This window comes from Cetorhinus maximus, chromosome 15, assembly GCF_964194155.1.
Source record: "Cetorhinus maximus chromosome 15, sCetMax3.hap1.1, whole genome shotgun sequence".
NCBI lineage: Eukaryota > Metazoa > Chordata > Chondrichthyes > Lamniformes > Cetorhinidae > Cetorhinus > Cetorhinus maximus.
In genome coordinates, this window is record NC_135893.1 from 19,614,854 (window position 1) to 19,642,625 (window position 27,772).

At 47.4% G+C, this 27,772-nt stretch overlaps 1 protein-coding gene and 1 long non-coding RNA gene across 3 annotated transcripts; one reads left to right on the forward strand and one right to left on the reverse strand.

The window, feature by feature from the left end:
- Positions 1–37: 37 nt before the first annotated feature.
- LOC144690487 (uncharacterized) lies at positions 38–20,902 on the reverse strand. 2 transcript variants are annotated; one of them, XM_078558023.1, is made up of 11 exons: positions 20,712–20,902; positions 15,868–15,958; positions 8,658–8,786; positions 6,168–6,317; positions 5,939–6,032; positions 4,923–5,064; positions 4,596–4,722; positions 4,282–4,350; positions 3,302–3,339; positions 2,542–2,869; positions 38–1,956 (listed from the first exon to the last, which is right to left on the reverse strand). In XM_078558023.1, exons 1-11 carry the CDS (start codon positions 20,784–20,786, stop codon positions 1,601–1,603), a joined length of 1,599 nt encoding a protein of 532 aa, XP_078414149.1. In that variant the 5' UTR covers positions 20,787–20,902; the 3' UTR covers positions 38–1,600. The 2 variants fall into 2 exon arrangements, with proteins under 2 accessions (XP_078414149.1, XP_078414150.1); XM_078558024.1 differs by having other exon boundaries at positions 38–1,953; positions 20,712–20,901.
- Positions 20,903–20,974: 72 nt separating this feature from the next.
- Positions 20,975–27,683, forward strand: LOC144691179 (uncharacterized). The gene is made up of 3 exons (XR_013579049.1): positions 20,975–21,506; positions 23,360–25,701; positions 25,990–27,683. It is a non-coding gene; the product is annotated as an uncharacterized LOC144691179 (long non-coding RNA).
- The last annotated feature ends 89 nt before the right edge of the window (positions 27,684–27,772 follow it).

Genomic DNA, 27,772 nt, shown 5'->3' on the forward strand with positions numbered 1-27,772 from the left:
CTCTCTGCCCATACTTACTTTATATAAAATGTACAAGCAATATAAAAATATTTATTATCAATCAATTATAAAAACAAGGATCAGCTTATTGACATGGAATCACATCAACCACAAATGTCTCTCCTACACTCCCTACATTTCCATCTCATTACAAAACAGATAAAAATAAACTACATTAGAATATTCAGACAGATGGAGGAGAGTGAGAGGGAAAAAGGAAGGAAGAAATGGAGACAAGGGAGGAGAGAGGGGAGAGAAGGATGAAGGCTGAAAAAAGAATAAAGAGAAATGGAGGAGTAGAGAAAGGGATAGAGAGGTGAGGGCCACAGAGAGAAAGAGGGGGGGGGAAGAGGGCCAGGTAGGAAATGAAAAATGGAGAATGAAAGGGTGGTTTGATTTTGTACAACTGGCTGAACCTAAAGGATATTGAAAAATGTCTTAATCCGAGTTTCATATTCACATTAGTTGTTTGAAGTCCAATGTATTATGTAACATCAGTGTGAGGACTTGCAGGATGCAGTTTTTGATGAGAAGTGGAGTAATAGGACAGGCTGGAATTTAGGTTAATGCCCTTGTTATTGGGGAGCGGTGCAGAGCTAGATAATATCATAGCGTGTCTCAAATGCAGGTCTGGGTTCAGTTCCATATTCAACATTCAAACGTAAGAACATCATTGAACAGAGTGCTGCCGGGGCTGGACAGAATTATGAAGTTAGGTTAAAAGAGTGGCACTCTAGATTTTAGAAAAGTGAAGACTTAAAGGTGATCTGATTAAAGGTCATAAGATGGTAAAGGGAATGGTTTGTGTTCAAATTTACTCTTTTTGATTGGAGGAAAAAGGGGCCATAATTTTACTCTTTTTGATTGGAGGAAAAAGGGGCCATAATTTTAAATTGTACAAGGTCAATAAGTGAGAACAGTGGACCTCTTGAATAGGCTGCCGAGTGAATCCCTTCAAGCGAGAGTTGGACCTGCTTTTGGCTGGGATGGATATTACCTTGTACCGGAGGGAGGGAATTCAGAGCCAGGGTGATTCCCTGGACTAGTTTTGATCACCCAGGGGACAGATCAGAGAGGAATTTCCCAGGATTTTTCCTCCAAATTGATGATTTTTGGGTGGGGTGGAGATACACATGAAACCACAATTGTGTGGGACAGGCTAAACAGAGTCTTTTCCGCTCCATGTAGACAGAGTCTCTGCTGGTCTAACCAGAACACCTGTTGGTTTCTTCCAGTTTCAGTAACAACCTTTGGATTGTCTTATCAGAACATTAAAGCTGCCATTATTCGCCAGGATCACCCAGGTCAGTCCAGGATCACCCAGCCCTGAGTCAGCCCCAGGCCAAGGTCAGACCAGCCCTGAGGCTGTTGAAGTTTGGGATGTAGTTCTGGAGGCTGCTCCTGATTCTCCATTCTCAGTCACTGGGTCCACAGTCATATCGGTGGATGAGCTTCCAACTCATCCCTCACAGGACAGTTTGACAATGCTCCAGCCCCACATCACAAGCCTGTGTCTTGTTCATCTTTAAATCAGGCATCAAGCTGGTGAGCAAGGGCCTCGGTCGCAGGTTCGCAGCAATAGAAAGCTGCCTTTGACAAATCAATAAATGTTCCCAGAAGTGTCCTGGACTGGAAGCTGCAATTCCTTCCCATCCTCTTCCTGTCTCACTGAGTTACACTGTCGCCAGTGACATTCACTCTCAGCCTCCACTGGAAGACCAGCCTCTTTCCATTTCTCTGACTCAGAGACTTTCTGTTCTTCTTGGATCGGGAACCCTTCATCCACTTCAGTTCCTTCCTCCTCCTCTGGGGCAGGAAAGTCCTCCTCAGCAGAGACTGGGCCGGAGGTCCCACCTCCCTGACGATGGCAGCAGTTGACGTAACACTTGCCAGTATTTATTGTAACGCTCACTGTCGGGTTTCCACTGAACTCCATCACAGGTGACGGGGCTCCTGCTTAAACATAGCAATCAGTTACACTCAACATTATTCCTCCCTCCAACTGCCTCACTAGAGGAGCACTGCATCCAGGGGAACAACCTCTTATAGGGTGGGTGGGATGGGAGGGAACTGCTCCAGTGAGAACCAGTGCCACTGGATCCAGGTGCTCACTCTCTACAGTAAGAGTCTTAAGGGCACTGGTCTCCCTCAGGTATCCATGCCTAACCACTCGCTCAAACTGATTCACTCATATAGTCACATACATACAAAAACTCACACAATAATCACTCTGACACATACTCAGTCACACTGGCAGGGCCTGCTGAACAATGATGACAAGTCCCCAGCCAATTCTCTCCCTCACCCAGAGGTCGTGTCTGCTGAATGATTGTTTGGGAATTGAACGCAGCATCTGCTTGCGGCCCATTGAGCACTCTCTTATCTTTGATTTTTTGAGGTGCTGTTAAATATTAGGCCCAAGTCTTGGTCAGCTTCGGGCCAAGGGCCTGAGGCTTACAGGAGTACATCTGTATCCAGCAAGCTCCTGCCTGGAACTGGCCCCTTTGGAAATTAAGCCCGATGAACCCAGAGTTGTCCTACCTGAGCTTGGTCGGGATTCCCTGCTGATGTATCCCTGGTCTTCCAGGGAATCGATCCGTGAATAATTGTTCAAATGGGCGATAGCAAGGTGGGTCTGAGTCTGCTCCTCCTCCTTCGAGCTGTACCCAGTGCCTGGCTTCCTTCTGACACCTCCTGACCCACTGCTGCTGGACCTGGATAGTGAGCAGAGGTGCTCTGTCCTAGGCACTGATCCTGTTACACCATCATTCTGCTCATGCATCCCATTCCGGGGGCTCGCAACCTGCAGCTCGCTTTCAGGTACAACAATTAAACAATCTGTGTCCACCGGGTCGACCTTATCCTTTGGCTGGCGGAGAAAATAATTCACAAAAAAACAATCACCAAGGTCAAAAAAAAAGCAACAGTTTCTCCACAAACCATCACCACAAACCCCATCCACAACCTCCCCCTGCCCGCCCCGCTCAATCCCCACAAACAGGCTCCATCAAACTGAACACAACCTGTTAACTGAACACAGTTAAAAGGTTAGAGGAAATAATGAGACATAAAAGATGGTTCACTTTTTGTCCACTCTTACTGTTTTATTCATTTTCAGATTATACTGCGAACACCCTCTAGTGAGGTCCCAATTGTAGGTGTGGGTCAGTAATGCTCTGACCCCGCGTGCTAATGTTGAGAGACCGAGGACACGTGTGGTCTCCAGTGACTCACAGAGTGTGGGAGCCCACAAGCCACACAGCCTAGCTTTGATGGAACAAAGTGGAATTTTGATCCTTACCACATTGGCATTCTGATCCCAGAGTTCAGTCATCCTCCCTGGCAGCAAAACAGAAAGAAAAAGAAATTAAATCAATGCCGGAGGATTGTTCAGGATACCAGAGTACAGGTGGATTCTTGGAGACAGGATCATGTCAGCCCATGAGCGAGGGGGAGGGTAGGAGAATGCAGACACATTATTCTCCATTCCCAAAATGATGTTGGCTCATCAGACAGCTGCAGTTCCTGAATCCACCGCACACGGCCAGGAAAATAACCACACACTGAGGGCACTGGGAGCAAGCAGAGAGCTGACTGTCACCAACTGTTAGCACGAGGCTCGGGAATGCAGAAATGCATACACAAACATGCAAATCCATAGATAGCCACCAGAGGGCGAGCAGCTACAGTGATTCAACACTAAGATAAAAGCAAAATACTCCGGATGCTGGAAATCTGAAACAAAAACAAAAATAGCTGGAAAAACTCAGCAGGTCTGACAGCATCTGTGGAGAGGAACACAGTTAATGTTTCAAGTCCGTATAACCTTTCATCAGAACATCTGATAAAATGCTTGCGCACGCACATGACAGCAACAGAGTGGGCTGGTGTAAGCTGATGCAGTCACAGGAACTAGACTGGGTGTATTTCTGGTACTGATTCACTCTAAGGGACTGCTCCACAATATTGTGGAGAGGAACACAGTTAACGTTTCGAGTCCGTATGACTTTTCATCAGAACATCTGATGAAGGGTCATACGGACTCGAAACGTTAACTGTGTTCCTCTCCACAGATGCTGTCAGACCTACAGTGATTCAACAACTAGTTTAGGACAAATAGTGGGAGTTACAGGCTGGAATTTAATTGAGGGGTTTGGATAGTTTATATATAGGATAGCAGATACCAATTACAGGCTGGAATTTAATCGAGGGTACTTGGTTGGTTCATATTCAGGATAACAAACAACTGAGAAAGAATTAAAGTCTGGAATCCAATCTCACCTCTTTTTTTGCGATAGACAAGGACCACAATTACCACAACGATCACGCTGATGAGAGTAACACAGATCACTGGAAAAAAAAGAAGAAAACTCACTTTTTACAGGATGGGCCAAATCGAGCTGGAGGTGGGGCTGGGGGTGGGGTGGGGGTTGGGGGGGTGGTGGCATCAGCTGGGTCCAGTTCCTCAACAGGATGCAGTGTGACCACAGTGGCCTGTGGCCCAGGGCGGAGGGTGGAAGCCCTAGGATACAGCGGCCCCAAGGAGGATGGAATTCTAAAGAATCAAGGGAAGTAAAGAGAGTTCCCAAACTTACCTGCTGTCCAGTAGCTAGGTAGAAAGCTTTCAGTGGACTGTTTCCTGTTGGGTGTCGTGTTTACTGGACTCGTATTGGTGTTGGAAGCGATGGCACTTTCTGGTTCTAACTCTGTCGGATGTGTGACCTGGCCAGGGATGTAAAAAGGGGAGAGATAAAACACACACGACAGCAACAGAGTGGGCTGGCGTAGGCTGATGCAGTCACAGGAACTAGACTGGGTGTATTTCTGGTACTGACTCACTCTAAGGGACTGTTCCACAATACAGTGAGGGATAACATGCTGTCAATTATTTCAATCAATGAAGAAAATATGGGACCTCGTACCTGTGTCAGAGCAGGAGAGTTGGGTCCAGTTGTTGAAGATGTAGCTCTCGTCGTAAGGGGCTGTGGTAATAACTCATTGCTGCAAATTGCATCCCTGGTGCTGGTCCCGTTTTGTGAAGTCTTTCTCCCCAGCATTTTGCAGCTGCAAAGAAACTACTGGATTAAACATCACAACTCCCTCAAGTGAAGTCTCAGCCAATGACTAACACCAGCAGGTGCCAAGTCAGCAGAAACCCTAACTGACATTTTCAATGGAATTGTGATATTGCAACCCCTGGACTCACAAACCCATCACACACCAACAGAGAGTGCAGCTATAGTCAGGAGTCAGGCTGCTCAGGGAGCTCATTTATCTCAGCACAGCTCCCCACACACCAACTACGCCCAGACCCAGTACCCAACCCACCCAATAAAGAACAAAGCAAATTGTGCAACGGGTAGAAATCCAGTTGTTGGAGAACAAGGGGCTCAGTACTTTGGCTACAAGGGCCACATGTGAGATGGGTTGACACAGTCTCAGCCTAATTCTAGGAGGTCCCAATCCAGCAGGCTAACTTGGTATCTCACACTGAGCGGCCTCAAGGCACTGAAAAATTATTGCAGAGTTTTATTCGGTATCTAATCCGGGCTGTACCTACCTTGGAGAGTTTGACGGAACAGTATAGAGCTTTATTTTGTATTCAACCTGTGCTGCACCTGCCCTGGGGTGTTTGATGGGACAGTGTAGAGGGAGCTTTACCCTGCATCTAACCCTGTGCTGTACCTGTCCTGGGAGTGTTTGATGGGACAGTGTAGAGGGAGCTTTACCCTGCATCTAACCTGTGCTGTACCTGTCCTGGGAGTGTTTGATGGGACAGTGTAGAGGGAGCTTTACCCTGCATCTAACCTGTGCTGTACCTGTCCTGGGAGTGTTTGATGCTGTCAATGGGTCCCTGGGATAAAGAGCATTCCATCCTCAGGGGCCTGCGTTTTTTCACATTATCAGAATCATATTCCTAACAGGAGGAGGCACTTACTCAGTGTGTGGGCGGCAGGGCTCAGTGGAAGAGATTTCACTGGAGAATGATCCAGCAGCACACGGTGCACATTTTACATCCTTTTGTTTAGTTCCTGTAATTAACGAACACAAAGTTATATTTGTGGCAACATTCCATCGCGGCAAATCCTGGCTGTTCCCCCTACAAGCCTGACAAAGCACCAGTGAACACCATCAGCAGGAAGAGCTGTAGATCTGACACATCTCACCTTGTTCAATGACACCCCGGCCCTCCTGGCATTCAGTGTTTCTCCGACACCTGTTACAAGTATCCTTTGTAGAATCGATGCAGTGCAGGCCCTCACGGCACTGGCAAATCCGCTTGGTAGATGGAGTGCAGTCCTGAACCATTTCCTGATCTGTAATAAGGTGAGAGAGTGAAAATGTGGAGGTGGCAATCAGTGTGTGCACAGTCCGAGCTGCAACTGGGTAATGCAGCAAACGGCATGAGAGAACCGAACTCAGAGGGTCACAAGATGATACCCAACCTCAGACCATTGGCTCTCCTGTCTCCATGGTGACAGAGTACAGGAGCTCAGTGATGTCTGCAGCATCAGCTCAAGGGAAGGAGTGGATTCACAGGTTGACGGGGGTGATCACTCAGGGGTCATTGGTTTATGGCGTAGAGTTTGACCAGGTTGGGGGCTCAGGGGTCAGTGATTTATGGGATGGGGGTTGATGGGATCAGGGATTGATGGGATTAAGGGTTTGGAGGACAGTGGTTTATGGCTTAGTGCTTGATGGGTTGTGAGCTTGTGGGTCCTGGGTTCCCTGGTTGACAGACAGAGCTTTTGTGAATGTGCAAAGAGGTTGCATGAATAGACACCTCTCATCTGTTACAGAAGTCTCGTGATGAGTGAAGTTCTGTTCTACCCATCTCTTTGTGGAACACCTACCCCAGTGACGCTCTGACCCCAGAGAGACTGATCCTCTCCATTCCTGTTGGAGTTCAGAGGGCACTCATTTCAGTTGCTCTCCCAGGATACGAGCACACAGTCTCCGCTGCCCCTCAGTGACCCGTTTCCCCTGCTCCAGGCCCATCTCTCAAAGACTCCATGTTATCGGGATAGGGTCAGAGGTCAAACTGCTGTATGGTGACCCCCTTAGCCCTGTTTGTGAGAACACTGTCAATGGTGGAATTCGTACTTACCCTGAGGGTGAAGGATGGGGGTGGCCATGGGGGCGGGGATAGTCAAGGTGTTATTTTTAATATCCCAGCTTCTCTCCACCCACACCTTTCCTTAAGAATCTGACTCTGGCTGGGTCCAGTTCCATGGACGCTGGATATTTCCAGCAACTCATGCAAGTGATCATTTTTCACAGGAAAACCAGACAGTCAGTGGCAGCAGCAGGGTATTCAACTCTGAGGGCATCACTAAGCCTGATCCAATCTCAAGCCCAAGTTCGCCAGTTCACTCCCCAGCTGATTTCCCCCTACAGCCCAGGGCACGAGGGCCAATGGAAGGCCCACTGCTGTCCCTCGGAGAGGGGGCAGATTTTTATGACAAAAACAAAAATACCTGGAAAAACTCAGTAGGTCTGGCAGCATCTGCGGAGAGGGACACAGTTAACATTTCGAGTCCGAATGACCCTTCAACGGAACTAAGTAAAAATAGAAGAGAGGTGAAATAAAAGCTGGTTTAAGGGGAGGGTGGGACAAGTAGAGCTGGATAGAGGGCCAGTGATAGGTGGAGATAACCAAAAGATGTCACAGACAAAAGGACAAAGAGGTGTTGAAGGTGGTGATATTATCTAAAGAATGTGATAATTCAGGGTAGAAAGCAGGATGAGCAAGGTACAGATGGCCCTAGTGGGGGTGGGGTGGGGTGAAGGAATCGAAAAAGGCTAAAAGGTAGAGATAAAACAATGGATGGAAATACATTTAAAAATAATGGAAATAGGTGGGAAAAGAAAAATCTATATAAATTATTGGAAAAAAAGAGGGGGGGGGGGTCGGAAAGGGGGTGGGGATGGAGGAGAGAGTTCATGATCTAAAATTATTGAACTAAATGTTCAGTCCGGAAGGCTGTAAAGTGCCTAGTCGGAGGATGAGGTGCTGTTCCTCCAGTTTGCGTTGAGCTTCACTGGAACAATGCAGCAGGCCAAGGATGGACATGTGGGCATGAGAGCAGGGTGGAGTGTTGAAATGGCCAGCGACAGGGAGGTCTGGGTAATGCTTACGGACAGACCGAAGGTGTTCTGCAAAGCAGTCACCCAGTCTGCGTTTGGTCTCTCCAATGTAGAGGAAACCGCATTGGGAGCAACGAATGCAGTAGACTAAATTGAGGGAAGTGCAAGTGAAATGCTGCTTCACTTGAAAGGAGTGTTTGGGCCCTTGGATGGTGAGGAGAGAGGAAGTGAAGGGGCAGGTGTTGCACCTTCTGCAGTTGCATGGGAAGGTGCCGTGGGAGCGGGTTGAGGTGTAGGGGGTGATGGAGGAGTGGACCAGGGTGTCCCGGAGGGAACGATCCCTGCGGAATGCCGCCGGGGGGGGGGATGCGACGGAGGCGAAGGAACTGAGAGAATGGGATGGAGCCCTTCCAGGAAGCGGGGTGTGAAGAGCTGTAGTCGAGGTAGCTGTGGGAGTCGGTAGGCTTGTAATGGATATTGGTGGACAGTCCATCACCAGAAATTGAGACAGAGAGGTCAAGGAAGGGAAGGGAAGTGTCAGAGATGGACCAGAGATTTTTATGATATACCTTTGTTGCAGGGGGCTTCACATGCCATGCATTTCTTCAGTCTGTTCCAGTGTTCGGTGTACTGGTGCTGCCCACAGTTTCTACACTCAGTGTCTGACATCTCTGTGCAACACTGTAATGCCCTCTTACCTGAAATAAATTAAAACTCATTAGCCATGGGTAAAACTCAGGGGTCCAATTCCAGGCGCTTCTCAGACCTCACTATTCACGCTGAAGGTAAAATGCACAAGTAAGTAACCTTTCACTTCATCCTCGACAGTAGCCTGAAGTATGGACATTGACCTTTCACCTCAAAATCTCGGAAAAAATAGACCAAGTGACTATCCCCCACTCTCACCCCTTTAGAATTCCTGAAAGGGTTAATGATTTTTGCCAAAAAAGCATTTGGCTGATTCAGGCTCTTTGAAGTAAACACAGCTGCAGAGTTTCTGATTTAACAAGGGCCTTGTCCTTGCCCTGAACCCTCTCTGGCTCCAGTTCCTCAATCATAATTTCCTGACCATTGTTCAATCATCCCTTTGCTCGGAAACATTTACTGTCTGTTAACCAAACAGAGGTCCTTCGGCAGGGGGGAGGAGGTTGGGGGGGGGTGGGGAGGTGGTTGGAAAGAGGAAGCTGGAGGCAGGGTTAAGAAAAGCAGAGGGAGGACAGTGAGGGGGGGAGGTTGATGCGATTTACGCAGACCTGTCTGTGGATCACTGAGCTCTGAGGCACTGGCTGTTTAGTTGAGATTCCAGGACTGCTTAATAGAATAGTGCAGAGGGAACTTTAATCTGTGTTTAGCCCTTGCTTGTATCTGGACAGTGTCCAGCGCAAGGACTCGATGTTTGTTTATGGGCAGTTTTCAGTGCAAGGGTGCAAGCCTGTTATTAACAGGAGGAACAGAAACGAGCAAAACAAAGCTGAATCTATGTACATGAGGGAGAAAGAGCAGCAATGGTTAAAGAACCTGAATCTGCGAGTTTTTTTCATGCTCCAGGGTTTGTTAGAGCTTTCTCACCCTGAACACTCACGAGGCGCTATGATTAATCTCGCTTTGAGAGCTTCACCACAAACTGCAGCTTTCTTACAGGAAGTGAACAAGAAAAAAAACCTGCAGGCAATTTCTGCGAAAAGTGTCGCTGCGGGTTTCAACTGCAATTTGAGATACCGGGCACTGGGGCTGCGCTACCAGGCACTGGGGTGGAACCTGTTCTCGGAGTACAGCCAGAGCCCTGTGCTCAGAGGTTCAGAATGGGGAGAGGGTACAACCTGAGGTCTGGGCTTGTGGGTGGGGGGGGTGGAGAGAGGCGGTACAGCCTGAGGCCTGAACTCCGCATATAACCTGAAACCCAGGGCCATACACACAGCGTTTCCGTATAATCTCAGCCTGTCTGATTGAAAATAGAAACTTCCCAAATTTCAAGCAGATTGGAGGTCTTGAAAAAGCATAAAAAATATTCCTATCTAAACCCCAGATGTGGCACTGTGCCAATCTGATAATTATTCTCAGAAATACAATTGCTTAAATCTCAACTACAATCATTCAAATCACAAATCACAATTTGAATTACTGTACTTGCACTTCCAGCTATTCTCATGAGATCAGCCTCATCACTGATGCTAGTGGACCTCACATCCTCAATGATCTGGAGTAGCCCTTTAACCTGCCCAATATCTTAAAAATAATAGACAGCCACTTGTACAGAGGGTTCTAACTCACAGGCTGCAGTAATGCATCACATTGATATTATTTTTATTACCACATACCACTATAATGACCTGGATTTTGTAGTTAATGGCAAAGGTACGTTACTCGCCACTGACCTAAACAAAACTGGCCAGTAAGATTTATTGGGCTTTAGAGTGCAGGCTTCCACTTTATCAACTTCACTTTGAGCTTGGGGCATTCTACAAGGAATCCATGGCGTCCAGCAATAGGGCAGGCAGGCTGATCAGCCATTCGGGTTGAGGAGTTTTCATAGGTAGCAAAGCGAGAAATAAAGTGCAGGAAATATAAGTCACATTTAAGTCATTGTACAGGAGTAAAGTTTGGGACATACACGTAGCCTTAAGGGAGAAATGCAAATATCAAAAACTTTGTAAACAATTTATTTCAAAAATTGCAATTTTTAAATGTTCTGAAGGAATGAGGCTCCACACTTGTAAAATTAATTTTTCAAACCCAGGGAGATTGTTCAGCACTAATAACTTAGTACACTGTTAAAACCCCAGTTAGTCTTGGTTGAACAAGGCTTATCCTTTTCGTTGGTCCTTACAGCAAGAATAGTATGTGAATAGTTAAAAATTCACCACAAATCAGTGATTTTTAATTGATTCCATCTGTGAAGATTGCAGCAGAGCAGCCTATGAAGGAGCAGGACATCACTGACAAAACCCTTCAAATTTTTGCATTTAGCTGTGCAGATGCCAATAGTCCCTGTTAGTTTTACACAGTATTAACAGCAAGCCCTAATAGCCTCAACATTATTATTAATGCAAACTCCATGCCTATATTTTCCTCTAATAGAAAAATAGACTGCATTCTCCCTTCCCTCATACCCTGTCCACACTGTCTCAGGACAAGACTCAGATTCGAAAGACAAAGATGTTTTACTGAATTAAAACAAGTAAACTTATTGCCTACAGTATTATGTGGTGAACTGTGGGTGCAATTAGCCAGGATGTGTGGGGGTGGGGAGAGGGGCAGCAATGGAAAACGTGACATGGGGAGATTGACAGTTACCTCACACAGTGAAATCAGTACAACGAACGGCCTCCGAGAGACAATGAGCAGTTACTGGCTCGGTTCCAGATGAAACTATTTTCAACTCTTGTCTCAAGTGACTCACTGTACCCTAGGTCCCGCACTGTGCCCTGGACCTCCGGCAACTTACGCTGGGCTCCTACCTCAGCTACTCCCCCAGTGACCCTGTCATGTCCGCCCTCCCACTATCACCATACATTGGACCCACCCACCCTTAACCTGTCCTGGGTTCCCAATTATCGTACCCAACCCCACATCTAGTCCTTATGGGGACCAACCCCACTTCTACGCCCTGCTCTAAGCCTTACACTGAGCCCTGTACTTTGCCCTGGCCTCAGCCCCATGCCACACACTGCCGATGGTCCCACCCCCGCTCTGCACACTGCCCTGGGCCACAGCTCTGTCCCGCATCCTCCCCTGGGCCCTATCCCCAAGCTGCACCCTGCCCCGGGCCCATCCCCACCCCGCATCCTCCCCAGGGCCCATCCCCACCCCGCATCCTCCCCAGGGCCCTATCCCCACCCCGCATCCTCCCCAGGGCCCTATCCCCACCCTGCACCCTGCCCCGGGCCCATCCCCACCCCGCATCCTGCCGAGGGCCCCCTCCCCACTCCACACCCTGCCCCGGGCCCATCCCCACCCCGCATCCTGCTGAGGGCCCCCTCCCCACCCTGCATCCTCCCCAGGGCCCTATTCCCAAGCTGCACCCTGCCCCGGGCCCATCCCCACCCCACATCCTGCTGAGGGCCCCCTCCCCACCCCGCATCCTCCCCAGGGCCCTATCTCCAAGCTGCACCCTGCCCCGGGCCCATCCCCACCCCGCATCCTGCTGAGGGCCCCCTCCCCACCCCACATCCTCCCCAGGGCCCTATCCCCAAGCTGCACCCTGCCCCGGGCCCATCTCCACCTCGCATCCTGCCTTGAGCCCTATCCCCACCCCGCACTCTGTCCCAGGCCCTATCCCCATCCCTCACTCTGCCGTCACCCTCAGATGCTTCATCCCTGCTTTTGCAATTTTCTTTATCCCTTCTGCTCTGGAACACTGACCAACACCATTAGCTGAATCAGGTAAACCTTTGAAACCCATACCAACCAGAAACTGAAATCACTCCCAAAGTGTTCCTGGATTGAGCCCAGGTCACACAGCTTTCATCTGCCTGAAGCTTTCTGTGCCCTGGTCCTCTTTGGGCTCCATGGGATATAGTCTTCCTCCCCTCCTCTCCTGAAGGTGTTGACTCTCACTGGGGTTCAGCTCCCCCTCCTCTCCTGAAGGTGCTGATCCTCACTGGGGTTCAGCTCCCCCTCCTCTCCTGAAGGTGCTGATCCTCACTGGGGTTCAGCTCCGCCTCCTCCTGAAGGTGCCGACTCTCACTGGGGTTCAGCTCCCCCTCCTCCTGAAGGTGCCGACTCTCACTGGAGTTGGGGTTCCACAGGAGCTCGGTGCCTCCTGTACTTGGTCCGGGTTCTTGTGGCAGCCTAAGGTCAGAAACGTCCCCGATTTGCACTAACCGCCGTAGCGGGAAGGAAAAGGGGCGTTTTACCCGCCGGCAGCAATGGTGCTTTTCACACGGAATCATCCCAATCCTGCCTCAAATTATGCAGCCAAATGAAACGCACCGTCTCACTGGTGGGCGGCCTCTAAATTGCCCACCACACCGTTACCTCAGTTTCCTCACTCTGGGGGCCATATCTGAACTTCAGCCACCCACGCAATTCTCAATGCTTGCAGCCAGGGACTGCTCCAGAGAAGACAAGAAGGGTTCAGTGACCTGTCACTGGAATGTCTTTCGAAGGCCCCCCCGTGATGTCCTCCACCCCTGCTCTGTCCACCAAAGGTCCAGCAATCTCACCCCTCCAGCTTGGGAGGCAGTGGCAGTCGTGGTCAGTGCCAATGCTGCACAGAAGAGGTTGGCCATCCAGTGCAGAAAGAGGATGAATTATCTCACCTGTGCTGCCAGGGTAAGGCAACCATCTCATCACTCTAAACTCACACCCTCACAAGCCCATCACACATTCACTGGCATCTCACTCACTGCCAACTCAAGGGACATCGGCACTCACACACACCCTCACATCTCCATCTGGCCTCATCTCCTCTGGAGACTGCGTCCTCACCATCTTGAGGCCACTTGCACAGATCGACATGTGCCCCCACACACACCCCTGGCTTACCCTCTTTCCCCGGTACTACACTAGCCCTGCAGCTTCTTCCCTTGCCTGCGGCCATTTCTCCCCCTTCCCTAAGCAAGCCCTCGCCCTGCAGCTGTTGAAAAGCCACCCCTGCCTTACGGCTGGTCTGGTAGATAGGGACCTGCCCATGAGCCCCCCTAAAATTGATGTGGTGCAGCCTGCGAAGCCTGGCGCTGATGAGCCCGAGTGCTGCCCGAAGCCAGGTAGGCAAACAAACCTCGAGGTCCCAAGCCAAGTGCAGCTCATGAGGCGCACATCGGTTCTGTACAGTTGTGAAACACGTCAGCGTGATTGCTCGGGTGATCCAGCATTGGGGGATGATTCTGATGAGCTGGGCTTACAATGATGTGCTGATGTATTACAACAAAGTTCCTGATATGCGGCGATGGGAAACGGGGCCCGCCATTGACAGGCAGAGTGGACGAACGTCATGAAACCGATTTTTGGTTTTCCCGCCATGACGTCTAATGCCAGTGGGCACAGAAAATTCCACCTCAAGCATAGGGTCAACAGGCTAATCGACCATGGAGGTCTTCACACTGCAGTCCTATTACTGCCTGCAGGGTACTTGGGATGCTGGAGAGCTCAGGGTGTTAATTAGAGCTTCAATTAGATCCAAGCTGGTGCACATGTGAAACAGTGAGAGCAGGGTGGTTAACAGACAGGCATCCGGGTAAATCTACTGAACCATCTCAATTATCATTTCTGCTCCTTTATGGTTCTGTTTCTCAGGATGACAGGATATCTTGGGACAGGGGTGGGATTTTGGGGCTGAAGTTAGTTAAGTAAATGAAGTTATAAACCCTGTATAACCTCATTCTCTCCAAGATTTGCTCCTAAACCTCTTCCCTTTTGGAACAATTGAGTGAATGTGGAGGGTTAGACATAAGTGGATAGGTCAGAAACATGTTCTTTATTTATGTAAAACCAGCTCCCTAAAGGCCCTAAACAGGATTTTAATGCAATGTGTTATGGAAGAATTGCCTGACCTTGTGCTTGCCCTCCTAATCTGGCCAGAACATTGTATCCGAGTTTTGTTTATAGTTCCACAGAGTCACCAAGTCTGAGGTCTCGTTTGCATGCATTAACGTCTCATTGCCCAGATACTGTTCATGATCTTAATGCAGTCTCTCACTTATGCACTGACCTCAAATGTAAAGTCAGCAAAATGGTTTCGTTTCCTTGGTAATCAGATGAGACAGTTATTTTTTCACGTTTTCTGAGCCATGTGATGCAAGTCAGGACAAGAAAGCGTCATCGATTTGACTTCTAAATGTTCAATGTGCTGTTATCACACTTCCTATCTCCACCACTTCCCATTGCACAAACCCCAGTGTGTGGGTTTCCAGATTTTATTCCATCAAAGATTCAACATCAACAAACATCGTGGCTCAAATGAAACTTGCTCCTTGTAAAAACTGCCAAGGTTACACCTCTAACACCCCATGTTACCGGACAGAATAACCCCACGTTTCACCAAATGCGTTCTCTCAAGACCAAAGGCAGAAGTTTCTCCGAGCCCCCAACACCCCATAAAGCACTCTCTCTGGGAGTTTGGCAGTGAGTGAATGTAAACATTCATTGACTAGGCAGCTGCACCAAGAGCAACCACACTCCACAAAGCAACTGAGCATGGCTCTGCCCAAACATGGATGCTTGTCCCATCTGTGGACTCGAATAACAACTGAGAGATGGACAGTGAGAGAGACAAACAAAGGAATAGACAAAGACAGTAAGAGAGACATAGCGAGAGACAGAAGCAGACAGAAACAATGAGACAGAACAAGAACAGAGAGTAAGAGGGAGGGGGTGCGAAAATAAGGACATGAGGAGGCACCTCAGCTCCTCCAGCCCTACGCTGCCATTCAATTAGATCGTGACTGATCTGTGCCATAAGTCCATTTATCTGCCTTTGCCCCATATCCTTTGATACCTTTATTCAACAAACATCTATTCACCTCAGCCTTGTAAGCTCCATTGACCCTCAGCAGTCACACCCTTTTGGAGGAGAGAGATATAAATTCAAATAGCCTTTGTATGAAAAAAGTTTCCTCACAATTTTCACTTTAGCTGTCTTTCTAAGACTATATCTCCTTCCAACTTCCGCACCAGAGAAAATAGTTTCTCCATAAACACCTCAACCCTGGTAAAATTCAGGGGAGTTAAATGTGAACGAAGCAAGAGAAATTGTGAATGACATAAATTGTGTAATTGAGATTTAGAGGGAGATAGGTTTTGCGCTTGTGGTGGACATTGTAAAGGGAAGAAACTTACCTGGGGGACATCTGCTGCAACACTTGTGTATTTTGCTATTGAAGTATTCTGTGGTTGTATTCAGGCAGGTCAACAAATTGGGCAGGTACATCTGTATAGACACAAACACAGGGTGAGTAAACCTGTACTGACACAAACACGGGGTGAGTAAACCTGTACTGACACAAACACGGGGTGAGTAAACCTTTATAAACATAAACATGGGGTGAATAAACCTGTATAGGCACAGACACAGGCTGGAAAATCCAGCATTTTTAATTCTTTCATGGGATGTGGGCATTGTAGGCTAGCATTTTGATTGCCCATCCCTAATTGCCCTCGAGAAGGTGGTGGTGAGCTGCCGCCTTGAACCGCTGCAGTCCATGTGCTGCAGGTAGACCCACAGTGCTGTTAGGGAGGCAGTTCCAGGACTTTGACCCAGCGACAGTGAAGGAACGGCGATATCGTTCCAAGTCAAGGGGGTGCATGACTTGGAGTGGGGCCTGCAGGTGGTGATGTTCCCATGCCTTTGTCCTTCTAGATGGTAGAGGTCACAGGTTTGGCAGGTGCCATTGGAGGAGCCTTGGTAAGTTTCTGCAGTGTATCTCGTAGATGGTACACACTGCTGCTACTGTGTGTCGGTAATGGAGGGAGCGGGTGTCGTAGATGGTGGACAGGCTTTGGGGAGTCAGGAGGTCAGTGACTCAAGGGCAGTATAGATGCAGACACAGAGTGGGTAATCCAGTACAGATATGGATGCAGGGCGGGTGATTCCTTACAGATGCAGACACAGGGCAGCTCATCCAGTACGGACAGGCACAGGGCGGGTAATCCAATACAGGCAGGTACAGGGTGGGTAATCCAGTACAGACAGGCACAGGGTGGGTAATCCAATATAGGCAGGCACAGGGTGAGTAATCCAGTACGGGCAGGCACAGGGTGAGTAATCCAGTACGGGCAGGTACAGGGTGGGTGATCCATTACGGGCAGGCACAGGGCGGGTAATCCAGTATGGGCAGGCACAGGGTGGGTAGTTCAGTACAGACAGGCACAAGGTGGGTAGTTCAGTACAGACACAGATACGGGTTGGGTAATCCAGTACAAACACAGGCACGGGGTGTGTAATTCAGCATAGAAACAGTCACTTTTACTATACCTATTAATGACTTGACTGAGGAATAGAGAGCTATCTATCAAAATTTGCAGATGACGCTAAATATGGTCTATTTCTGCTCTTATTTCTTATGTGCTTATGTTCCTAGGTGACACTGCAAGTAACGGGATGGGAACAGGAAGTCACAATGGGACAAACAGATTAAGCTATGACAGGTCGAATTCAATGTGAGGTGATGCTTGGTCAACTATTTTGGAGCCGAGAAAGACAATTTAGAATATTCTTTTCATGGGGAGAGATTTGGAACTCCGGAAGATCAAGAACATTTTGGTGTCCAGGTACAGGTATTGCTAAAAGTTAGTTAGGTAAAAACACGGAGGGATATGGAGCAAGGACAGGTAAATGGAGTTGAGGTACAGGTCAGCCATGTGTTAACTGAACATCAGAATAAGATTGAGGGGCTAAATGGTCTACTCTGTTTCCTATGTTCCAATGAGGTGGGAAGAGAGAGAGAGAGAGAGAGATAGACAGAGATAGGATAGATATGGAAATAGAAATAAATAGGGAGCTAGTCAGTTAGGGAGAGATGATATATACATACACACAGATACGAAGGGAGAGAAACCAAGGGAAAGAAATACAGGAAAAGAGAGAGAAACAAGTAGGAAGAGAGAGAGATATGGAAAGAGAGCGAAACAGAGAGAGAGAGAGACCCACAGACAGAGAATCACAAGAGAAAGGCAGAGAGAGGCACAATGATGGATGGGGACAGAGAGATGTGAGAAGAGACATAGTGACAAAGAGATGTGAAAAGAGAGATAGTGACAAAGAAAGACAGACAGTCCCCCAGTTATTCAGATCATTTCTATTTTGCAATATCTAGGTCATTTCCTGCACTCTGCCACCCTGGCCCAGTCACCATAGAGATTACTGTTACCATCTCTCAATATTCTCTCTTCCTCCTCTGAAAGTGCTGACTCTCAACTGGGGCTCATGTCAATACACTGGTGGCAATTCCATAGCTTTCTGACGATAACCACCGTGTGCTGGGAAAATGGCTTGGCTATTGGAATGGAGGAGGAAGGCAAAGTTGAGTGTGTGATTAACAGCATTATTCTTAGGTGCCTCCTTCTGGCTAGTTATGGGGCAGTGTTGGCAGAGTGCTAAAATGAGAGTCTGAAAGCAAGGGAGCTCCTTTGAGAAATATATAAATGGGCTGATAGCTCACAGCAAGCCATCCAACATTGCAAAATTTCCAGCAATTGTAAACAGGAAATACAGATTATCCTTGAAACCACAGAAAAGGCGGACTGTGTGAGACTGTGGGACCCACAGGTTTCTCTCCCAAGACAGGTTAGAACATGAAAACCAAGCTATCGCATGTCACATGTCAAACGTCAAGCACAGGCAGGAATGTTGCATTGATTTCTTCCTGTATGCATCACCATCCTTTACTGTTGCTGAATATTGAACAAGCAAAGCACACAGTGTCACATGCAGTGACAAAAGTCCCTAATAACCCAGATCCTGCTGACACATTGTCCAGCTCACAAGTGCCAGTCACTTAGATTCTGAATACCTCATTCAACAGGCCACCAGAGACAGATCCATCTTCCAGCAGGAGTCACTGGATTGTGATTCGCACTGGGAAACCTGACTAATTATCCCCCAAGAACCCTGGGGCACCAAGGCAAATTGTAGCAGCCCTTTTGCCATCCTAGTTGAGATTGGCTAATTTATTACAGGGGGTACTGAGGGTTTGAGCTTCATCTCCCCTGCAGTCCTCCAGCCAATGAGCATTCTCTAATGCTGCACTGATATGGGGCCACATGAGGTTCCTGCCCATAGATAACCAATGGTAGGCTGGTACTGGGCCCAATTGTGCCATATTGTCTCATTTTGCATCAACCGCTAGGAATTAAGTTTCGTCAGAAAATCAGTAACTTTCAATGAACAGGGGCCTGGGATAAACTTTTCCTTCACCAATGTCACGTGGGACCACCCCTCACCCTCCACTACCTGAAAAATTTCTCCATAAACCAACCCCCACCCCTCCTGAAGCTGTTTACTTCCTCTGAGGTCCCCTCTCCCCTGGAGGAGCTGACTCTCACCAACGTTCCAACCATAGGTTCTGGTTTCCCTACTCTACAGTGTGTTTGTTGGAAATTCTGCTGCAGGGGTTTTGCATCAAGCCTATTCCTGATCCTCGAGCAAAATCTGAGCATACCTCCAGCGAGTTAGAAATGTGGAGCAGGTTCTCAGCATTCTTTTTCTTTCTCTACTCTAACCTGGTTGAGAGATCGGCTAATACAACACAGACTGGGGATGACATTTAGACACCTACTGGTCTAATCAAGTCCACTTTAACCACCCAGGTAATTTTTTTACCAAAAGGTCATTGACCCACTCTGAATTCAAACCACAAATGAAAAATTCAAAAGCACATGTATTACATCAGCCTGAATTTGCATTTTAGAAATTCCAGTTCTGTGTAAGCACCCTCCTCACAAGGTTTTTTAAATACTCTGTTCCCATCCCTTCCTGGAGGGATGGTAGGGCACTAGGCAACATGCTTTGGCCCTTGCTTGTCTGGATGGACATCCAGAGATACCCTGGAAGGTGACAAACTCTCAGGCATCTGAAAGCTATTTACAGGTTCCAGGTGTCGCAGCAACAGTGGCTCTGAGGGTGGAATCTGGGTCCAACTGAATGTCACCAAGCATCTGCGATTTTTAAAATTCTTTCATGGGATGTGCAAGGCCAGCACTTGTTTCCCATCCCTAATTGCCCTTGAATTGAATGGTTTGCCACACCATTTCAGAGGGCAGTTAAGGGACCAGGTAAGGAAAGCAGATTTCCTTCCCTAAAGGGCATTAGTGAACCAGATCGGTTTTTATGACAATTAGCAATGGTTTCATGGTCACCACTACTGAGCCTAGCTTTTCAATTCCAGATTATTAATTGAATTTAAATACCATCAGCTGCCAAGGTGGGATTTGAACCCCTGTCCCCAGAACATTAGCCTGGACTTCTGGATTACTGGTCCAGTGACATTACCACCATGTCAACGTCTCCCCTTAATTTAACACAGCCCAGACATTTTGCAGATGGTTTACTGTAGCTGGTACTTTGCACAGGGAGAATTGTAGATGTTATACTGGACAGGGGACACCTGGGGTGGTACACTGGACTGGAGGACATTGGACAGTGTACACTGCAGGTGTTACATTGGACAGGAGACACCCGAGGTGATACATCAGGTTGGGATACTGTGGGTAGTACGCTGGGCAGAGGGTGCGGCAAGTGGGATACTGGACAAGGGACAACGTGAGCGGTACAGCAGGTTGGGTGGGGGGCACTGTGAGCAGTACACTGGGTGGGGGACACTGTAGGTTGTACACTGGACAGAGGCCATTGGACAGAGTACACTGCGGGTGGTACACGGGACAGGGACTTCAATTCATCGTCCTTAACCCATAAAATGACTGGACTCTACCCATCCAATCGACTGCGGAAAGCCTCACATTCTGCTCTCTTGTTCGATCTGTTTCCTTCATTTCTCTGCCTCCCATAAACTGTTTGTTAAAACGTTCTCTCCAATTCTCTCTGTCTTCTCTGATTCCGTCCCTCTCATTTCTCCTCTCTCTCCACTATTCTCCCTCTGCCCTCATCTGTCCATCTCTCTCACATTCCCGCCCCCCACCCCCACCCCCAAACCCCCGTCTCCCTGTTTAAGGCAACAAACACCCACCTTCTGGGTCGCGATCCCGGACAGCACTGAGGAGCTCAGACTCAGGAGCAGGCACAGAAGGGGCGCGGAGCTCATGTTTAACCTGGGGCAGGGGCACCGGTTTGAAGGGACAAAAGTTGACCGAGAGCCAGAACTCGGGGAATGGGTCCGAGAAACAGTCCGGGTTCAAAGTGCTGACTTCTCTCGGAAACTGAAACAAGAGTCAAAGTCCGGGGCGGGGCTGTGGCCCAGGGGGGGGTCACTCAGCAGCTTCAGCCGCGAGTTACATGAAGAGTTCTTAAAGATCGTTTCCGAGAAAAGGATCAGATTTGGGAAATTTGAAAATAATTAAAGGAAAAGTGTATTGGGAGCCTGATGGATTCCTGCGAAGAAATTGACGATTGAAACGCAGTTGGTGCTTTAACAAAGTGAGATTAGAAATGTGTAGGTGGGGGTTGAATGTGAGACAGAAGGAAAGAAACACAGAAACCAGTAACTGTGAGTGATCGTCAGTCAGGCTGCTCTGAGCTATCTTGGCAGATTTATTTTTGTAATAATAATCGCAGGCTGGAGTTTTTTTTTTATTCATTCGTGGGATGTGAGAATCGCAGGTAAGGGCAGCATTTATTGCCCATCCGTAGCTGAGATGGAGGCGGTGAGCCGCTGCAGTCCATATGCTGTGGGGGAGCCCACAGTGCGTGTTTTTTTTCCCCTGCAGCGGTTTGATATAACTGGGTGGCTTGCTGGACCATTCCCGAGGGCAGTTAAGAATCAACCACGTTGCTGTGGACCTGGAGTCACATGTAGCCAGACCAGGTAAAGGTGGCAGATTCCCTCCCCCTGACCTTGGGTGTCTGTCTGTTTGGAGTTTGCATATCCTCCCTGTGTCTGTGTGGGTTTCTGCCAGGTGTTCCAGTTTCCTCCCACTGTCCAAAATCGTGCTGGTTAGATGGATTGGCTGTTGTCCCCTAATGTGAGAGTGTGTGCCCTGTGATGGACTGGCATCCTGTCCTGGGTGTACCCCTCCTAGCACCCATTGCCTGTCGGGATAGGCTCCGGCTCCCTGCGACCCTGAATTGGATGAAGCAGTTCTGGAAAAGTGAGTGAGTAATTATTAATTATATGAAAACAATCCCAGACACCGGGTGCGTCTGTGACAGGGACTCTGCAAAGCAACCAGACGCTATGAAGACTGCAAAAGAAATACCTGAGTTTATGGGAATGCAGAATCCACTGAGGGGATTAAGATGAACCGAATCCCTTCCCTCGTCCGTGTTACCCTATGATGTTCTGACCCCTGCTCCTTGCCATTGGATGTTTTACTTACCTCAAGGAATCACAGAATAGTTCCAGCACAAAAGGAGGTAATTTGTTCTGTCATGTTCATGCGAGCTCACTGCAAGAGGGGCTCAGCTAATCCCGCACCCCTGCCTTTCCCAACAGCTCTGCAAATTTCTCTCTTCAAATGCTTATCCAATTCTGTTTTGAAGAGTCACCTCAGCAGCGAGAGCAGCAGCGGGAATAAAGAGCAGCGTCAGAGCAGACCTGAGATTAGTGGGGAGAGTGAGAGCGAGATCAGCGGTGGAGAAAGAGGGATTTGAAGCAGACAGACCGCATTTAAAAAAAAAGAAAAATCAAAGTGTGATGTCACAGGAAAACATGTAAGTGATGGTTGGTTAGAATCTTTCTCATTCTCCCAACTAGAGCATTCATTCAAACTAGGAACCAGGAAATTACAACATTCATTGGAGGTAAGTATAACAGTCAGTGAACTAATAATATTAGCACAGAGCAGTTCCAGAGGCATTAAATAGTTCAAATTAATAGCTTAAACAAGGTTCTAACTAGATTCTGAAGGAGGGAATAGAGATGTTTTAGATCATGGATGGGCAGCTGAGACCTGTTGCTTGCAATTCCTCCACCATGTGGAAACTTCAGGACACTCAAGGCCCAGATCTTCCAATCTCTGGATAGTTGGAGACCAGATGTACCCCAGAAGATGCGCTACGGGACCCCTCGGAAGTCCCAATGCAAGGACTACTTGGGAACTGCCCAGGAAGTTTGAACTTCCGATGGGCAATTCCCCTGATCCCCAGGATCCTCCAAAAATGTCTTCAACTCTGAGTTAGTGCCGGAGACTTCAAGCAGTTCTGACTTGCTTTCCTCGAGAGTTACTCAGGAAATGTTAGAAAACTGCTAGTCTAACTCCTGGGTAACTATACAACTGATCTTGCTCAGGCTAAACCCCTTGACTCTCCCTTTAACCATCCCCCCTGAATACCCCCGACCCAACCTGACTAGCCCCCATCATCCAACTCCCCGATCTCCCGATCTAACCTAAGTAGCCCCCAACACAGCCTGCCTAGCCCCCACCCCGGTCGCCCGCCTCCCCCAACACCGCTTAATCCGGCCTGACTAGCCCCACCACGTGACTCCCCAACAACCTGACCTGAATAGCCCCAACTTGACAACCCTCCCGACCCATCTACCCACGTACCACCTCACCCAGCTGCCACCCTACCACCTCATGCACCTGCCATCCTACCCACTCACCTCATCCACTCTATCCCTTACTTAGCTCACCCATCCTACCTCCTCACCCACCCTGCCCCCTTACCCATTTACCTTCTCTCCGTAGCTTTGGTACATTTAAACTCTTTACCTTCCAGAATACGGGAGTTAGTGCTGTAAAAAGATGACATGCCTTCTGCACGGATTCCCATTGCTGATTCTCTGAGGTTTCCTGCACTGACTGAGTCCTGCAGAAGCCTCCATCAGAAATTGCCCAGAAAAGTCAGAGGAAGGTAAACGGGTTTTTTTTTGTCAGATCAGGGTCAGAAATAGGGGTTCGAATCCTGATCAGAAGATTTGGGCCAATATGTCTTGGAGGAATCACGTGTGAAGGAAGTATCTCCAGCTGTTTGAGCTCAAGCTCGTGATTTTGAGCATGAAGCTGAAGTCACTATGGAGCATTAGGGAGGACGAGAGTTTCCTGCATTGTACATTTCAGGAAGTGCTCACCCCAAAGGCAGTAAGAGTTCAGGATAGTAAATGGGCGTGCATCTGAAAGAGTCGGAAGAAATAGGAAGTTGAGGAGACTTTGGGGTGTATGCCACTCTCAAATCGATACTCAGCATTGGGAGACTGCTGGGAGGGATGAGACCTTGAACGAATGCAGTCCAGACAAAGGACTTCAAAGGAGGGAACAGCAAAGAGGAGAAATGCAGTCGTTATAGGAGATCCCATAGTTAAGGGGACAGACAGACATTTCTGTAACTGTCATCATGAGTCCAGGGCAAAATGGAACCAAAGACTGACAGGAAAAACTGTAACAGAACAATGGGTTAACTTTAAGCTGATATTTCAGGTAATGGCTAGCTACATTCCAATAAAGAGAAAGGGTAGGGGAACCAAAGCAAGGACTACTTGGGTAACAATGGAAATAGAGAATATGATGAAATAAAAAAAGTGTATATGATGCATGTCAGTTTAAGTCCTCAAACGAGAACCAGGCCAAATGCAGGAAGTTGAGAGGAGAAATGAAAAGCAAGATAATAAATATCAGGAGCAGAGTTGGCAGAGGTAAAAAATGGATGGCAGGATATATTGGAAAAGCTGATGAGTGGATAAGTCACCTGGTCCAAATGGCTTGCATCCCAGGTTGCTAAAGGGAGTGGGTGTGGACATTGTGGAAAGGCTTGCCACAATCTTCCAACCTTCCCTAGATATGGGGTAAGTGCTAGAGATTTGGAGAGTGGCAAGTGTGCTGCACTTATTCAAGAAAAGATGTAAGGACATTCCTAGTATTCTCTATTTCCTTTGTCACCCAAGCAGCCCTGGCTTTGGTACCTTTTCTCCTTGTTGGAATGTAACTACAGGCCGTTCAGTTTATCATCAATGAAGGGTAAGGTTTTAGAAACAATAGGAAGAAGGAAAATGATCAACAGACACTTGGAGAGGTTTGAGTTAATTGAGGAGAGACAGCACAGATTTGTAAAAGACACCGTGCGTTAATAATGCAGTTGAATTTTTTGATGAAGTAACAGAGAAGGTTGATGAAGGGAATGGAATGGATATCAAGGCTCATGGAATTAGGAGAGCCAGTATCAGCTTTGGTACGACCAGGTTAGCAGGGGTGAACTGACTCCTCTTTGTCCCACTGCTGAGTTGGCTGTAACAGAGTTTGAATTTAAAAGCTAATATTGCCAATTTAATATGTATTTAACTGTGTATAGCTCGGTGCAAGAAATCAGACATCCTTAAGTTTAGTTTCCTTCAGTTAACAAGTAAAGAGTTAGTTTTATTGCTAAAACTCATTCAGGTAAAGATGCAGAAATTATTAACAAAAGGTTTAAAATGTACAAATATGTTCAACTACCCACTAATGTAAAAACAACATATACACAACCCCCCACCCAACCCCGCCCAAGTAAGCAATAAAGAAATAAAACTCTGCAGAGCATCAGATCTTAAAAACAAGTCAGAAAAAAATATATTCACAGAGTGTCTAGAGGCTTGTTTACAGTTGAAAGGTCCTTTTCCACAGTAGTTGCTGGTACTTGAGGTTTTTCACTGGAGACAGTGGTGTTGATTTCAAATTCTTCTTTAATAACGCTGCAGCAATAAGCTCTTCTGTTGGGTTTTTCAAATCACAAAACAGCTCAGCTTTGATGAGAGGGGTTTCAGAAGAAGGGGTTGAGGCTGTTGACTCTGTGGCAATCTCTCTCTGACTATATAAAATCCAGTATCTTTTCACCCAAGAGCTGGATCATGTGACTTCTCTCTGAAAGCTCCATAGAGTTTGTCTCCATAAAAAGCAGTTTATGATCTTCACAAATGTAACATAGTAGCTCCAGTAGCCAGTGTCTTTTGCTTAGCAAAGTGTCCTTTTCAAAAAAGTTTAACACCATATGTATGTATAACCAATGATACCAGAAATTAGTATGTTCTATTTAACACATCTTCATAACAGCTTCGATAAAAAGAACGGCTTAAGGACTGAAAACCGCCAGTGGTAAATGTTTGTATTTTATACTGGAGGATTGTAGGCAATGGTGCTCCCCAGAAGTCAGTGCTAGGTCACTGCTTTTCTTTGAAAAATATAAAATGACTTGGATACTTGAATCATGCAGACTAAAATTGTAAAATTTGATTATACCAAACTTGGAGGTGTGGCAAACAGTGAGGATGAGACCAATCTACTGCAACAGGATATAGATAGGCTAGCAGAATGGGCAGACAGGTGGTAGATAGAATTTAATACAGAGAAATGTGAGATTTTGGTAGAGGGGATAGGGAGAGGCAATATAGCCTTTAATGGTGCAGGGACAGAGAGACCTGGGAGTTCACGTGCATAGATCTTTGAAGGTGGCAGGACATATTGTTCTCCGTGGAACAATGGAGTTTGAGGGCAGATGTGATAGAGGTGCACAAGCTTTGATAGATTTAGAGAAGGTAGGCAAAGAAAAGCTTTTCCCATTAGCAGTAGTACAGGGACTAAGGGAGACAGATTTAATGTTTTGGGAAAGAGATGCAGGGAAAGTGTGAGAAAGAACTATTTTCACAAAGTGAGTGTCAATGACCTGGAACTTGCTACCAATGTGGGTGATGGAAGCAGAGATGAGGGATGATTTCAAAAGGAAACTAGATGAGTACTTGAGGGAAATAAGCTTGCGCAGGGGAATGAGCTGACTGGATTGCTCCACAGAGAGCAGCATAGACACGATTGGCCTCCTTCTGTGCCATAGAGAGTCAATGACTATGACCCTGCCTCCGCCACACTCTCAGGCAGTGCATTCCAGTTTCTAATCACTCGCTGCATCAAAGCTTTTTCTTGTGTCACTTTTGGCTCATTTGCCAATCACCATAAATTTGTGTCCTCTAGTTCTCGACCTTTCCACAGATGGGAACAGTTTCTCTTTATCTACCCTGTATAGACCCCTCATGAGTTTGAACCCTTCTATCAAATCTCCTCTCAAACCGTTATTCCCTAAGGAGAACAATGCCCAGCTTCTCCAATCTCTCCACACAACTGAAGTCCCTCTTCCCTGGAACCATTCTTGTAAATCTTTTCTGAACCCTTTATAAAGCCCTCACATCCTTCCTATAGTGTGGTGCCCAGAAGTTGACAATACTCCAGTTGAGGCCAAACCAGAATTATAAAAGATTAGTCATAGCTTCCTTTGCATTTGTATTCTATTCATAAAGCCCAGGATCCTGTATGCCTTTTTAACCACTTCTCAGCCTGCCCTACCACCTTCAATGATTTGTGTACATATAGCCCCAGATGTCTTTGTTCTTGCACCCCATTTAGAACTGTATTCTTAATTTTATATTGACTCCCCATGTTCTTCACACCAAAATGTATCACTTCATACTTTTCTGCATTAAATTTAATCTTTTGCAAGTCCACCCATTTCACCAGCCTGTCTATGTCTTCTTGACATTTATCACTATCCTCCTTACAGTTCACAATACCTCCAAGTTTTGTGTCATCTGCAAATTTTTAAATTTTACTCTGCACATTCAAGCCTAAGTCATTAACATGTCAAGAAATGGGGTGGTCACAGCACCAAGCCTCATGGAGCCCCACTGAGTACCATCTTCCAGTTCAAAAAATTACCACTCACCATGATTCCCTGTTTCCTGTCACTCAACCAACTTCACATCCATGCTGCCACTGTCCCTTTTATTCCATGGGTTTCAATTTTGCTGGCAAGTGTATTTTACGTCACTTTATCAAATGCCTTTTAGAAATCCATATGCACCACATCAACCAACCGCATTACCTTCAGCTGTTGCATTTCAAAGTAATTTATTGGGAGTGAAACGTTTTGGGGCACCCGGAGGTTGGTTATTATGTTTCCTGTTAGTAGCTCCTTGCTGAGGGAGATAAAAGGGTTGGAGGCAGTGAAGGGATTTCCCCATCTCTGCCAGAGAATAGTCATTTCTTCCCCCTCTTCCTGAGTCCCTCAGCTATCTTGAGGTGGGGGTGGGGCAGGGCAATGCCCACTGAATCTAGACAGAGACATCACCCAATTGCATCTTGTTTTGATGCAGTGACAACATGGTGCATGGTAGGA